The 14,590-nt window shown below is 46.0% G+C and overlaps 1 protein-coding gene and 1 long non-coding RNA gene across 4 annotated transcripts in view; both read right to left on the reverse strand.

The window, feature by feature from the left end:
- Positions 1-14,590, reverse strand: part of SLC13A3 (solute carrier family 13 member 3) — a 106,971-nt gene that overhangs the window by 17,198 nt on the left and 75,183 nt on the right. For all 3 annotated transcript variants that reach the window (XM_003904652.5, XM_017944758.3, XM_017944757.2), the window contains exons 7-10: positions 13,991-14,086; positions 12,898-13,002; positions 7,795-7,892; positions 149-261 (exon numbers count right to left, since the gene is read on the reverse strand). In XM_003904652.5, the coding sequence (XP_003904701.2) occupies positions 149-261; positions 7,795-7,892; positions 12,898-13,002; positions 13,991-14,086 (412 nt within the window). The remainder of the gene's footprint in view (positions 1-148; positions 262-7,794; positions 7,893-12,897; positions 13,003-13,990; positions 14,087-14,590) is intronic.
- Positions 8,551-11,664, reverse strand: LOC116270817. Its single transcript, XR_004179101.1, has 2 exons — positions 10,646-11,664; positions 8,551-10,337 (listed from the first exon to the last, which is right to left on the reverse strand). It is a non-coding gene; the product is annotated as an uncharacterized LOC116270817 (long non-coding RNA).

The following is a 14,590-nucleotide window of genomic DNA, read 5'->3' on the forward strand; positions in this document are numbered from 1 at the left end:
CATCTCAGTTTGGCAGGTAAGGAAACTGGCTGTGCCCCCAGGGCACGTGCAGCTCACCTGCTCTGATCCTGGTGCTGCAGCCAGCACTGGGACCCGCCCACATCTGCCTCCCGCTGTTCCTGCTGGTTAGGGGGGCCGGGGGTCTTACCTCACAGCCTTTGGCCATGGCGAAGCCCCCTCCCAGGAGAAGGATGATGTTCCAGGGCACTGTCTCCTGGGCCTTCTTCCAGGTCAGCAAGGGCTCTGTCTCTGTGTTGGGAGCTGGGCAGAGAGAGGGATTCAGCACACACTCAGGGCCGCTCAGCCTGAGGCAGAGGCCACCAGCCCTGCAGCCCCATCTTACTGGGGACACTCAGGGGTCCCCAGGAAGCCAAGTGGTGGATCCAGCATCTGGCTTGGAGCTTTAGGGAGAGAGTGCACAGGCATCATGATAGGGGAGCTGCTCTATTCCCAGTGAAAATAATTTTCATGATTCCCACAGCTTGAGAGTTTTAAAAAACTCCACATGCAGGACATAACTTAACTCTCCCAACAGCCCTTCAGCACAAGAGCTATTTTTACCCTCATTTATAAGAGAAAAGGTTTTCTTTGTACTGGAACATGCACAGAGAGGAAAGAAAAAGAGGAAGGACATTTAGAAAAATAGAAACAAAGGGTATTTTTGAGCCTTGAAATGATGGGATGATTTTTATTTCCTCGAAAGTGGCAGTGCTGCAGTGGTGAGGACAGTGGGCGGGGGAGTCAACAGACTTTCTGCAAGGGGTTAGCGAGTGAATCATTGAGGCTTTGCAGGCCACACAGACAGGCTCTGTTGTCACTACTCCGTCATTGTGGCATGAAAACAGCCAGAGACCATACCTAAACATGTGGGCCTGGTTGTAAATAAAACTCTATCTACAAAAGCAGGTGGTGGGTTGGACCTGGCACTTGGCTGGTAGTGTGACATCCCTGGGTTGGAGGCATAGGCTTGGAGACAGACCCTCCTCAGTCTTGGCTCACTGCGTGCCCTTGACAAGTGACTTTGCCTCCCTGAGCCCATTTCCTCAGCCGGCACATGGCTCATTATAGAACCAGGGGGGTTCCTGTGAACACCAACCAGGACAATGATGGATCTGCAGGGAGATGAGGCATTTCCAGTTAGCTGATAGTTGCATCCCCAGGGTCTAGAACAGTGCTTGACACCTGATGGTTACTCTGTAAATATTTGTCAAATAATGTATATGACACACTTAGACCCATGCCTGGTGCGGGGTAATCACTCCTGAAATAGGACTTTTCTTGGCAGACTGTGACCAGGGAAGCAGGGAGGATGGGTCTGACTCCTTTAAGGCAGTTTGCCATCTTCCAGGACAGTTCCTGGTCAAGCAGTTATGGACATTTTGCTTCTCCTTTTGAGCTTTTTCCAAATGTTACACAGTGGTTTACCTAAAACAAGATTTTATAGTCAGGAAATAAAGATAATAAAAGCTACTTAATAAAATCCCTCTACCAGTAAGCATGCAGTCCACAGGTGTATGCCACCCACAGGTGCATGCCGCCCACAGGTGTATGCAGTCCACAGGTGTATGCAGCCCACAGGTGTATGGAGTCCACAGGTATATGAAACCCACAGGTGTATGAAACCCAAAGGTGTATGCAGTCCACGGGTGCATGCAGCCCACAGGTGTATGTGGCCACAGGTGTATGCAGCCCACAGGTGTATGCAGCCCACAGGTGTATGTGGCCACAGGTATATGAAGCCCACAGGTGTATGCAGCCCACAGGTGTATGTAGCTCACAGGTGTATGCAGCCCACAGGTGTATGTGGCCACAGGTGTATGCAGCCCACAGGTGTATGAAGCCCACAGGTGTATGTAGCCCACCGATGTATGAAGCCCACAGGTGTATGCAGCCCACAGGTTTATGCAGCCCACAGGTGCATGCAGCCCATGGTATCTACATGTGGTGCAGGTGTCATATACCTTGAGGGGATTCTTGGGCCAAATGCAACATACACTTAAGCCCAGAACTGGACAAGGCAACCAGACATGGCAGGTGGCCCAGCCCTCTGCCTTCAGGTGATAAAATATTTCATTAAAGAAGTACAAAAGGTCTGAAAAAGTGAAGTGACTCACCCCACACAGCAGGTAAGGGTGGATGGGACAGAGGAAGGAAGAAGGCCTTGAGCAGGGTCCCATGTAATGCAGATTAAATGGCGAGCGCGTATCAGACTGTCTGTCACATGCCAAGTGCTCAGTTAATGTTAGCTACCATGGTTTTTATTGTTTTCCCATCCAACCATGCCTTTGCTGCTATTTCTCATAAGCACAATCTCTGACTACGTGGATTTCCCACTGCAGCTCAACCTGATATTCGCTGGCTGTCTATAGCAGTAGCTAAAGGCACAAGCTTTAAACTAGACTTGAATCCTGGCTCTGCTGTGCCCCAACTGTGTGATTTGGGCCAGTGTCACTACCTTTGTGAGCCTCGATTTCCTCTTCTGCAAAATGGGGTAACAGCACTTCCCTCAGAGACTTACTGGAAAGATGAAATGGTCCCTCTGTGCAAAGGATTCATCCCAGGGCCTTGCCCAGAGCAAGTCCTTGGCCAGTTATTTAGCAAATATATATCGAGTACCTGCCATGTGTCAAACACTCTTCTAGGCTCTCAGAATACAGAAATGGCCAAAACAGAGAAAATTCGTCTCCTTGGAGAACTTATATTCCAGGGGGGAAGTCAGGTGATAAACAAATAAATACACTGGCCGGGCATGGTGGCTCATGCCTGTAATTCCAGCACTTTGGGAGGATGAGGTGGGTGGATCACCTGAGGTCAGGAGTTCAAGACCAGCCTGGCCAACATGGTGAAACCCCATCTCTACTAAAAATACAAAAATTAGTTGGGCATGGTGATGGGTGCCTATGATCCCAGCTACTTGGAAGATTGAGGCATGAGAATCGCTGGAACCTGGGAGGCAGAGGTTGCAGTGAGCTGAGACTGTGTGGGTGCACTCCAGCCTGGGCAACAGAGCAAGACCCTGTCTTAAAAAATAAATAAATAATGTCAAGAAATTTCATGTGCTATGAAGAAAAATAAAATAAGGTAAATGAATAAAGAGTAACACAGGAGGGAGATTTTCTAGATGGTGCAGTAAGGGAAGGTTTCTCAGGAGGTGGCATTTGGACAGAGCCCTGAATGAAGTGATGGAGTGAGTCACGAAGCTCTCTAGAGGAACAGCTAGTTGACAAAGAGGAAAGAGAAGTCGTCGTCATCATCATCATCACCATCATCATCAACTACTTTTCCACCACAAGCACAGTGCCTAGCACATAGTAGGCACTCAATCAATATTTGAATGACCACAAAGGGTGAGAAACGCAAGTGCAACTCAGACCCATAAAAGAATAGTGGGGTGAGTATAAGAAGAAAATCAAGGCTGGCTTGAATGTCTGGTTCTAGGTCCTCTCTCTCTTTCTCTTTGTCTCTCTCTCCCCCTCTTTTTTTTTTTTTCTTGAGGCAGGGTCTCACTCTGTTGCCCAGGCTGGAGTGCAGTGGCACCATCACAGCTCACTGCAACCTTGAACTTCTCAAGCAATCTTCCTGCCTCAGCCTCCCAAGTAGCTGGAACTACAGGTGTGAGCCACCACACCTGGCCCTGACTCTTTTTAATGAGCAGTGTGACCTTGAACAAGTCACTTACTCTCTTTGGAAACTTACTGACCACAATATAAGACTCCACAAAAGTCTTTAGTGTTAAATACCAGAAAGTATCACATCAGCCAAGTCTGCACAGGGTCACTGGTGGCCAAAGGACAGGCAGTGCTCATGGAGTTCCCTCCCCACCCTCTGGGCAATGCTGGAAACTCCAGTTCAAAGACCCCTGGGCTAAGGGCACACATTGGCATTCCATGGACCAGACTCAATACACGTGTTTTAGTGCTACTGTGGTTGGCCCACATAGTATTTGTTTTTCAACTTTAATGAGTTGCCAATATTTAAAACCAGGGAGATTCCACATAAAAATCTAGATTTTTGGCTTCTTTTGAAAAATCAGCAAATCTGACTAAACTAGTTCTGTTTTCCTGCATGGGTACAATCAGTGAAAACTAAGTAATATCTGCCCCCTTTAATTTAAGTGGGGATTGGCTCACCAGTTTTCCACAGACCCTGCCTTGCGACAAGACTGAGGCCGTCACTACTTCTTTTTTTTTTTTTTTTTTTTTTTTGAGACAGACTTATTCTTTCACCCAGGCTGGAGTACAGTGGCATGATCTTGGCTCACTGCAACCTCCACCTCCCAGGTTCAAGCAATTCTCCTGCCTCAGTCTCCCAAGTAGCTGGGGTTACAGGCATGCACCACCCACCCAGATAATTTTTGTATTTTTTATTAGAGACAGGGTTTCACCATGTTGGCCAGGCTGCTCTCAAACTCGTGACCTCAGGTGATCCACCCACCTCAGCCTCTCAGAGTGCCGGGATTACAGGTGTGAGCCACCACGCCCAGCCTCTCACCACTTCTTACTGACCTCAGCTGTTGTCTCCCTTTGTATAATAAGGAAACTGTTCTCTGTTTCAAAAATGGGAAAGGAAAGATTGACAAGGAGGGCCATATGTTTCTTGAGACACATTTTCCTGAACTCAATCTGCTGCATATAAATGTTACCTTCCATCTGGAGATAAACATAGGTCAAAAAAATATATATATATATTACATATAATCTATATTATATATTATATATATGTTTTATAGATTATATATTTATAAAACATATGAATATATATCTTATATATAAAATAAGTGTTACCTCCCTGTAGGCAGTTGAGTTTGCAACCCCTGATCTATAAAGCCAGTAAAAGCCAGAGGTGGAAGGCATCTAAGGGACTCCCTCATTTTCTAAGTGAGAAAGCAAGGCTCGGAGAATATAGGAGCCTCCCTGAGGTCACCCAGAAAAGTAGTAGCAGAGCTGGGATGCCAGTCAGCTGTGTCATAGTAAAGTAGGAGGCGGGACTCACTCCAGGGGTGGGGCTTGGGCACCAGACCAAATTGAGGACCAGCTAAAACAGGTCCTGGGTGGAAGCAGCTTTCCATAAGACATGCCCACCAGTATACCATGTCAGTTTACCATTGCCATGGCAACACCCGGAAGTTACCATCCCTTTTCATAGCAATGACTCAACAACCTAAAAGTTAACACCCTTATCCTAGAAATTTCTGCATAAACTACGCCTTAATTTGCACATAATTAAAAGTGCATATAAATATGACTGCAGCACTGCCTCTGAGCTACTACTCTGGGCACACTGCCTATGGGGTAGCCCCACTCCACAAGGAGCAGAACCTCTGTGCTGCTGTGCACTGCCGCTTCAATAAAAGTTGCTGTCTAACACCACTGGCTTGCCCTGGAATTCCTTCCTGGATGAAGCAGCCAAGAACCCTCCCAGACTAAGCCCCAATTTGGGGGCTCCCTGCCCTGTAACAATAGGGCCTTCCCCATGGCCCCAGCTGAGGGAAAGCCCTGGGCATTGTGAGTTCACCCCCAGGTGCCAGAACCGTGGATGGGCACCTGACCAAGGGCAGCTGATCCATAGGCTGGCCAGGGATCTATGAGGCTGTGAAGTAGCCTTGTGGGAGGAAATCTGCCCAAAGAACAACAAGCTGGACCAACCCGACTCTTACATCTTACAGATGCATCAATGGGAAACAGAGACCCACTGGGCGAAGAGAAGTGACACCTGAAGGTGAAAGAATGAACAGAGAGGCCGCATGACACACAGGGGGCATGATTGGGCTGAAGTTGGGTGAGGAAGCAGAAGCCAGGAGGAAACAGATACTGTGAGGACACAGAGGCTCGGGGGAAGCAGAGGCTCAAGGGAGCAGTTGGACACCATGAGGAAGTGGCCGCCATCAGGTGGAAGAAGCCAGGAAGGGGCAGAAAGTGTGAGAGGCGATGCCACAGGGAATAGAAAACATGAGGAAGTGGAGTTAGCAGAAGCCACGGGGATCAGACACTACAAGGGAACAAAAGTAGAGACTAAAATGAAGCAGAAACTATAAAGGTACAAAACCTAACAAACAGCAGAAACTAGGAAAAGGTTAAGAAATTATATACAGAGGGAATGATGAGAACAGCCAGTTGGAAGACTGACTGGAAGAGAAGCAGAAATGGAGAAAAGCTGAATCCTGTTCAACTGCAGAGTACGCAGGCCCACAGCTAAGCCTCCTTAGGCCCAGTTCCAGCCTCCCTGAGGTCCAGCTATGCTACAGGAACTGTCTATGGGTCACACATGGTGGCTCATGCCTGCTGTCCCAACATTTCAGGAGGCAGAGATGGGAGGGTCACTTGAGGCCAGGAGTTCAAGGCCAGCCTGGGTAATGTAGTGAGACCCGCGTTACTACAAAAAAAAAATTTTTTTTTGAGACAGGGTTTCACTCTGTCACCCAGGCTAGAGTGCAGTGGGTGCCATCAGAGCTCACTGCAGCCTTGACCTGCCAGGCTCAATCGATTCACCCACCTCAGCCTTCCAAGTAGCTGGGACTACAGGCGTGCCTCACCATGCCCAGGTATTTTTTTTTTTTTTTTTAATTTGTAGAGATGGGGTTTCTCCATGTTGCCCAGGCTAGTCTCAAACTCTTGGACTCAAGCAATCCACCCGCCTCAGTCTCCTAAAGTGCTGGGATTACAGGTGTGAGCTACCATGCCCAGCTGCTACAATTTTTTTTTTCTTTTAATTAGCCAAACGAGGTGGCTCACACCTGTAATCCCAGCTTCTTGGGAGTTTGAGGTGGGAGGTTCACTGGAGCCCAAGAGTTCGAGACTGCACTGAGCTGTGATGGCGCTACTGCACCCCAGCCTGGGTGACAGAGTGAGACCCCATTAAAAAAAAAGAAGAAGAGAGAAAGAACTGTTTATGGAGCCTGTAAAATCCTCATCTTCCTACAGGACACATACACTATACTCCCCACACTCAAACCCCGACTCTTCCATGGCTAGGGCTATCCTGAGTGACTCTATTTTTCTCAACAATAGAAAATAGTTTGATTATGGTCCCTATTTCCTGACTCCGGAGGAGCTCAGCCAACTGCCCCAGGTGGCAGCCTCAGGTGTTGGCGTCACCTTCTGGCAGACATCTGCTGGACACCAGAGGAAGTCGCAAGCTGGCAATCTGAAGGCCACAGTCTATGGCATTTTGTTTAGAGGTACTCAGCGATTTTTTAAAAAATGGAATCGGAATGCCTTCAGGCAGTTTCTCCTCAGTCCCCAACACTTCCTATACAGTTGAAACCCAGCTTGTGTTTTCCATGCGTGGCTCCTTGGGCAGCCAACGTGCAACTCCTGCTTTGGGCCAAGGGGTCATTTTTCTGCAAAGGGCAAGAAAACTAAACATTTTTTGCTTCGTGGGCCAAGAGGCAAAATTGAGGCTATTGTGTAGGTACTAATATAACTAAAGAAAATAAATTTACACAGGTTCCTTAGGGGAAAGCAAAATTTGATACATGGACACTGAAATTTAGATTTCATGTAACTTTCACATGTCCTGAAATGTTTTTCTTTTGATTTTTTTTTTCAACCAGTTAAAAATCTGAAAACTGTGCTTAGCTCACAGTCTGTTCAAAAACAGACAGCTGCCTGGATTTGGTCTTGAGACTGTAGTTGCTAACCCCTGTCCCCAGACAAGGCAACGGTTCAGACAGTGAAAGGAGAAGCAGGAAGGACCACGTGGTTAGTGCAGTGGGGGGTTCCAGGCCCTTGATGACCACACTCCACGTCACAGTCCTCACTGAGCCCACCAAGACCCCAGCCTTGACCACCTTACCTTTGAAGTCAAACCACCACTTGAGAGAGGGCCTTTGGGACGGGAAGAAGAACAAGATGGTGACAATAGCCACGCCAGTGACAGCATCAGAAAGAAACCTACAATGAGAAGGCCCCAAAGCATGTGACCCTGGGCATCTCAGTGGGCCGAGGTTTGGCAGATTTGTAACGGAGGATTTGTGGAAGGGAATTAGGCCTGCTGTGAAGGGGCCATTGTTGGAGGCTGGGCCACTGGATTCTGTCCTGCAATGCACTAAGCATGGTGCAAAGCTCTTCATTCACAGCTCCCCGGGGGCATTTAGATGCTGCTTGCGCCCAAGCAAATGCTTATCCTCGCAACGCAAGGACCCTAGGAAGAGGGACTCGACCAAAGAGGGGAGAATCTGAGGGCCGCAGAATATTGGAATCCTTGGAACCCCCATAAATCACCCTCACCGGGACTCCTGTAAGAACCCTGCCTTTGTTCAGCTTGTGCTTGAATCCCTCCTGGGATGGGCAGCTGACCACATTGAGATACAGCCCACTCACACCAGTGGAATGCAGATTGACCCAGCCTCATGGCCCCTCAAAACCTGACTGTCACCTTTCAAGCATCCACAATGTGTCCTTTAGGGGAGACATTAAGCCCTCGGGGCAGGCATTTTCCATTTCAGGTGGAGAATCAGAGGGTCAAAGAGCAGAAACAACCTGTTCAAGGCCAGACCCTGAGCAAGTCATTTTGTTAAATTGACATACAAATACAACCAAGATACCCTGTAAATTTTAAAGTTTTTATTTTCAGCATTGGACACAATTCAATAAGGAATTGGTTAAATACATCGAAGTGTTCCCATTCTGTAGACCCTGGCCTTAAACTCAGATTGTTCTGGCTCCAAGTTCAATGAAGCCTAGAGCTCACTGCTAACCAGAGCTCTTTCCACTCACACATTTGGAAAGGAGAGTATTCAAACAGACAAGAAGTTGGAAGAGATGGTCAATATCATTATAATCAGAGAAATGCAGAACAAAACACTAATGGTATACCATTCACCTGCCAACAGGCAAGACTTGAAAAGGGGAGTAAAACTGGTGAGGGCATTGGGAACATACGCCCTTAGTGAAAGAATAAACCAGTTTAACCTGCTAGGGCATTTGGCAACATGTTTCCAATTTTACATGTAAATACCCTTTGATCCAGTTATCCTACTTCTAGGTATTTAATGTTGAGAAATAGTCGTACTTTTGTACACAGATTATGTGTAAGGATGTTCATTATTGATAAGAGTAAAAAAAGTTGGAAGATTTTTGAGAGACACATTTAAAGAAATTGTGTTCCATTCATATTATGAAGTACATTGCATCTGTTTAAAAAAAGATAAAAGATAATGTCAATCTCTATGTATTGACATAGAAATACAACCAAGATACCCTGTAAACTTTATTTTAAAAGTTTGTATTTGAAGCATTGAACACAATCTAATAAGGAATTGGTTAAATAAATCAAAGTGCTCCCATTCTGTAGAGTACTATGTGATGTTTTAAAAGAATGAAGTTGTGACCTGAGTCCAAGAAAATAAAATTTAAAAAAAAGAATGAAGTTCGTTCAAAATGGCAAGTTGTCCATGATCATATTATTATATTTTACAGTCTTTTGTTATATGTATACATATTTGTATGTGTGTATGTATGAAGATATGTGTGCATATCTGGAATGTCACACACCAAACTGCTCATTGCGATTATCTCTGGGCAATGGGACATAAAGTGGATAAAGAGCCATTAACTTATTCTTTTACAATTCAGCATTGTTTGAATTTTTATGAATATGCATAACTTTTGAAATTCTATACAAAATTAAAAAGCAGATTACAAATAATATGTCAACATGATCACGTTTCTGTTAAAAAAAGTCTTCTTTTTAATAGAGTTCTAAAAGCCAATTGGCATATGTTTCATTGAGGTGTAATTAACATGCAATAAAAAGCACCCATTTTAAGGGTATAGTTTAACAAGTCTTGACAAATGTATACAGTCTGATAACAGCGCGATCACAATGTAGAACAGTTCTCAGATAGGCATTTTTTAAAAGTCAGGAAAGATGTATATCAGAATTAGAGACTGAGATTCAGCTGATTTTCACATTTTCTGTATTGTTGAAATGCTTATAATGCTCATTTTGCATCTGAAAAAAATAAAGCATCTACATTTTGGAAAAATAAAAAAAATGGTAAGAGCAATGATAGCTTCATGGCTTTATGAAATTATATTGTTTCTTGCTTATAACAACCTTCAGGAGATCAGAATTTATGTCACCCATTTTACCAGGGAAGAGGATGAGGCCCAGAGGGTGAGATATCTGGATTGTGCACTGTCCAGTATGGTAGCCACAAGCCACATGTGGACTAGTGGGCATGTGAAATGTGGCAAGACCAAACTGACATGTGCTTTAAATGTAAAATACACACCAGACTTTGATGATTTCACATGAAAAAAAGAATGCCAAATATCTCACTAATAATTTATACATAAAATATATTATTCATATTAGTTTCATCTGTTTTTCACCTTTTTTTTTTTTTTGAGACGGAGTCTCGCGCTGTGTCACCCAGGCTGGAGTGCAGTGGCGCGATCTCGGCTCACTGCAAGCTCCGCCTCCCAGGTTCAGGCCATTCTCCTGCCTCAGCCTCCGAGTAGCTGGGACTACAGGCGCCCACCACCGCGCCCGGCTAGTTTTTTGTATTTTTAGTAGAGACGGGGTTTCACCATGTTAGCCAGGATGGTCTCGATCTCCTGACCTCGTGATCCGCCCGCCTCGGCCTCCCAAAGTGCTGGGATTACAGGCTTGAGCCACCGCGCCCGGCCCTGTTTTTCACCTTTTTAATGTAGCTACCAAAAAACTTAAAATAGATATATGGCTCACATTATATCTCTCTTGGATGGGGCTAATCGAAATAATCAGATTTCACCAAATCCAGCAGATTCATCTCTATTTAATCATGTTCCCACCCACACCAGAATTTGACACGGTGCCCACTCACACTTCTTAAAACACTCCCCTCTCTTGGCTTTTGCTGGTCCATAGCTCTAAGTTTTCCTTCTACCTCACTTACCATCTTTCTGTTTCTCTAGTAAACTCACTTTCCTCTCCCCAGCTCCCAAGTGCCGGGGTTCCTCATGGTCTTCTATACTCTCCTTAAACACTTTCCATAGCTGAGCCCATTGATTCCTATGGATTTAACTCCCAAATTTATACAGCAACTCCCAGATTTATGTATGCAACCTAAACATCTTTTCTAAGCTCCAGTCTTGCATATCCAACTGGCTATTGAGCTTGAAAAGTCTAAACCAAGTCCAAAATAGAATTATGAATAAGCCATTCCCAGCCCACTAAAAAATATTCTTCTCCAACTAACCACCATTCATGCAGGCACTCCTTTCATTCACACCCCCCAAACCAACCCAGCGCAAGTCCCACATTTAACTTTGAATGATATCTTGACTGCTACATCGTCACTGCTACCACCCTCACTGAAGCCATCCCCCAGACCAGGGGTCAGCAAATGTCTCCCGTAAAAAGCCACACAGTAAGTATTTTGGCTTTGCAGGCCACATGGTGTTTGTCTGGACTCACATTTGACATTGGAGTGTGAAAGCAGCCATAGACAATATATAATTGAATAGGTGTGGCTGTGTGTCAATAAAACTTTATTTGCAGACACTGAAATTTGAATTTCATATAATTTTCGTGTATTACAAGACATTGTCTTTTGATTTTTCCACAGCCGTTTAAAAAATGCGAAAGTCAGGCCGGGCGCGGTGGCTCAAGCCTGTAATCCCAGCACTTTGGGAGGCCGAGACGGGCAGATCACGAGGTCAGGAGATCGAGACCATCCTGGCTAACACGGTGAAACCCCGTCTCTACTAAAAAATACAAAAAACTAGCCGGGTGAGGTGGCGGGCGCCTGTAGTCCCAGCTACTTGGGAGGCTGAGGCAGGAGAATGGTGTGAACCCGGGAGGCGGAGCTTGCAGTGAGCTGAGATCCGGCCACTGCACTCCAGCCTGGGCCACAGAGTGAGACTCCGTCTCAAAAAAAAAAATAAATAAAAAATGCGAAAGTCATTCAAAATCAAGTGGCGGGCCAGATTTGGCCCAAAAAGACAGGGGCCATCTAGATGATGGTATAACTCCTAACTATTCTCCTCATCTATATTTTTGCCCCCACTACCCATTTTGTAATGAATATAGCTAACGGTTATTGAGTTCTTTCTATGAGCCATTTTAATCACTTGACATGTATTAACTCATTTATCTTTATAACAAGCCAATGAGAAATGTACTATTATAATATTTTACAGATTAGGAAACTGAGGCACAGAGAGATTGAGTAGCTTACAACCCTCCAATGGCTGCCCACTGCTCACAGAAAAAAAAAACAAAAATCAAAATGCATAATATGCCCGAAAAGACACTCTAATCTGGCCCTCCCCTACCCTTCCTCACCCACTTTCCTTCCTTCCTACCAGGCCTCGGTCCCACTGGGCTTTTCTCAGTTTCTCAAACATGCTACATTTGTTCTGACTCAGGATTCAGTAGACATTCCCAGTGCATCTCCACTGCTTTCACCTGCAGTCTTCCTAAGCTTTGGCTCTTCCCAGAACTGTCCAAAGTCAATGCCCCTGCTCTATTATTTTATAGCATAACCCTCTCACTCTTTCCTTCATAGCACTCATTGCAATGCAGTTATTTTGTTGTCTAACTACTTGCTTTTGTCTGTGTCCCAGCACCCAGCATGCAGCTTAGCACATAATAGGTTCTCAATCAATGTTGACTGAATGAATGAACGATTTGCTCAGTCACGCAGCTCATAAGTGGCAGAGCTAGAATTCTAACCCAGTTTAGTCTGACTCCAAATCCAGAGCTCTCAACACATGAGAAGTCATATTTTATCACCCAAACCTAAACTCTTTTGAGAGTGAAAGAGGGAGCTATTAATAATCATATGGGACAAGAGATGGAAACTTGGATGCAGGTCTCCCCAGCTACAATGCTGCCTCTCCAGCTCCAGGTGGCCCAGCCCAGAATCCTCCCTGTTGGACTCCTCCCTGTGGGTCCCCAGAGTCTCACCCAGGAGTGAAGAGGCTGGCCCAGCCAGGGATGAACTTCGGGTCCCGGGAGAAGAGGAGGATGGCAAACATGCAGAAAAGGACGAAAACGGCCTGTTCGGCAAACCTGTGGCACAGACATGCAGGCATGATGGTGACCCTGGGTTTCAGGCAGACTGCAGCAGGCACAGGCCCAGGCAGCTGCCCACTGGGAGTGAATGGGCCCGGGATCTGCCTCTAAGAAAGCTGAAGTCATCCACTCCCCAGGGAGTGCCCAGAACAAGGGGAGGGGCGCCAATGGACTGTAAATGATTCCTGTCCTAGGACTTCCACGCTCCCTCAGGATCCTTCCTGAGCCTCAAGTCACCCCCTCCCCGAAACCACGTGCTTCATTATCACCAGGAGTTTCCCAGGGTCCTACAGAAAATCAAGAAAGTGAGAAACAGAGACAGAATCCAAAAAGCAGAAAGAGAAACAGACAGAAATGCAGTAGGCAAAGAGAAAGAGGAGCATTCATAGAGAGAGAGAGACATAAAAACACACAGTCTGTCTATACTGAGAGGAGAAGACACAGAGAGGGGACAGACCTGGGGAGAAGGTGGATGGAGGTGGAAAGAGAGGATTCCCAAGAGTTGGAGGAGCTAGTTACCCAATGTACCCATTTTAAAGACTGGAGAGCAGAGCCCAGAGAGGGTTAGTGCCATGCCCAAAGCCACACAGGACATGAGTGGCACTGCTGGTCCTTGAACACAGGCCTACTGAACCCATTATTTTCACCATATGGAAATGTGCATTAAACAAGGTCCTGGAAGCCACCTGAGATAGTGTCAGGTATTCTGTGTACCGGGAGGGAAATGGTGCCTTGGGTGGAAGATAGCAGATCCCACTGTAAGTACATTCTGAGGGGTTTTTTGGTCCTCAGGTTTCTACCCCAGCACCAGGGCAAGAGGTTGACTGTGTAAACCACCTCCCATTCTCCACCTCTAGGCTCCCAGGCCATGGGTCCTGGAATTCCCCTGGAGCTCAGCCCCCATGGGCCCAAGGCCAGGCCAGGAGGAAGCTTTCCTGAGCATTTAAGACTCAGCTCTTTCCTCAATCCAAGGACCCCCATATACCTGATGGGCCCCAGGTTCTGGTATTCTTCCCGAATTACAGCTCGAGCCCTGTTTTCTGCAGTGGTTCTTATCTCAGATTTATTCTTCCTCCAGCCCCTGAAACAGAAAGTGGGAGGTTAGGAGTGTCCACTGCAGGTATAACTAACTTCTCACCTACAACCACCACCACCACCTGACCAAGTCACATCCTCTCTGTCCAGGAGGCTGCAACTGCCTGATGGCTGGTCTCCCTGCAACTGTCTTCCTTTGCTACAGTTGTTCTCCCCACGTACAGCCTGGTTGATCTTTAAAAATGTGAATCTGATCATATGACTCCCAGGCTTAAAATCCATGAGTGGGTCAAACAGGCACATGAATAAACAGAGGAATCAATAGAACAAAGCAGAAAGTCTAGACACAGACTTAGTCACAAATGGGGATTTAGTCTATGATAAAGTTGCTATCTCAGATTGGTGTGGAAAAGATGGACTATTCAGTAAATGGCATCAGAGATATAGATCAACGGAACAGAATTGAGAGCCAAGAAATAAACCCATCCACTTATGGCCAATTGATTTTTGACAGGGGTACCAAGACTGAATAGTAGGGGAAGGAATAGCT

This window comes from Papio anubis, chromosome 16 (genome assembly GCF_008728515.1).
Source record: "Papio anubis isolate 15944 chromosome 16, Panubis1.0, whole genome shotgun sequence".
Taxonomy (NCBI): Eukaryota; Metazoa; Chordata; class Mammalia; order Primates; family Cercopithecidae; genus Papio; species Papio anubis.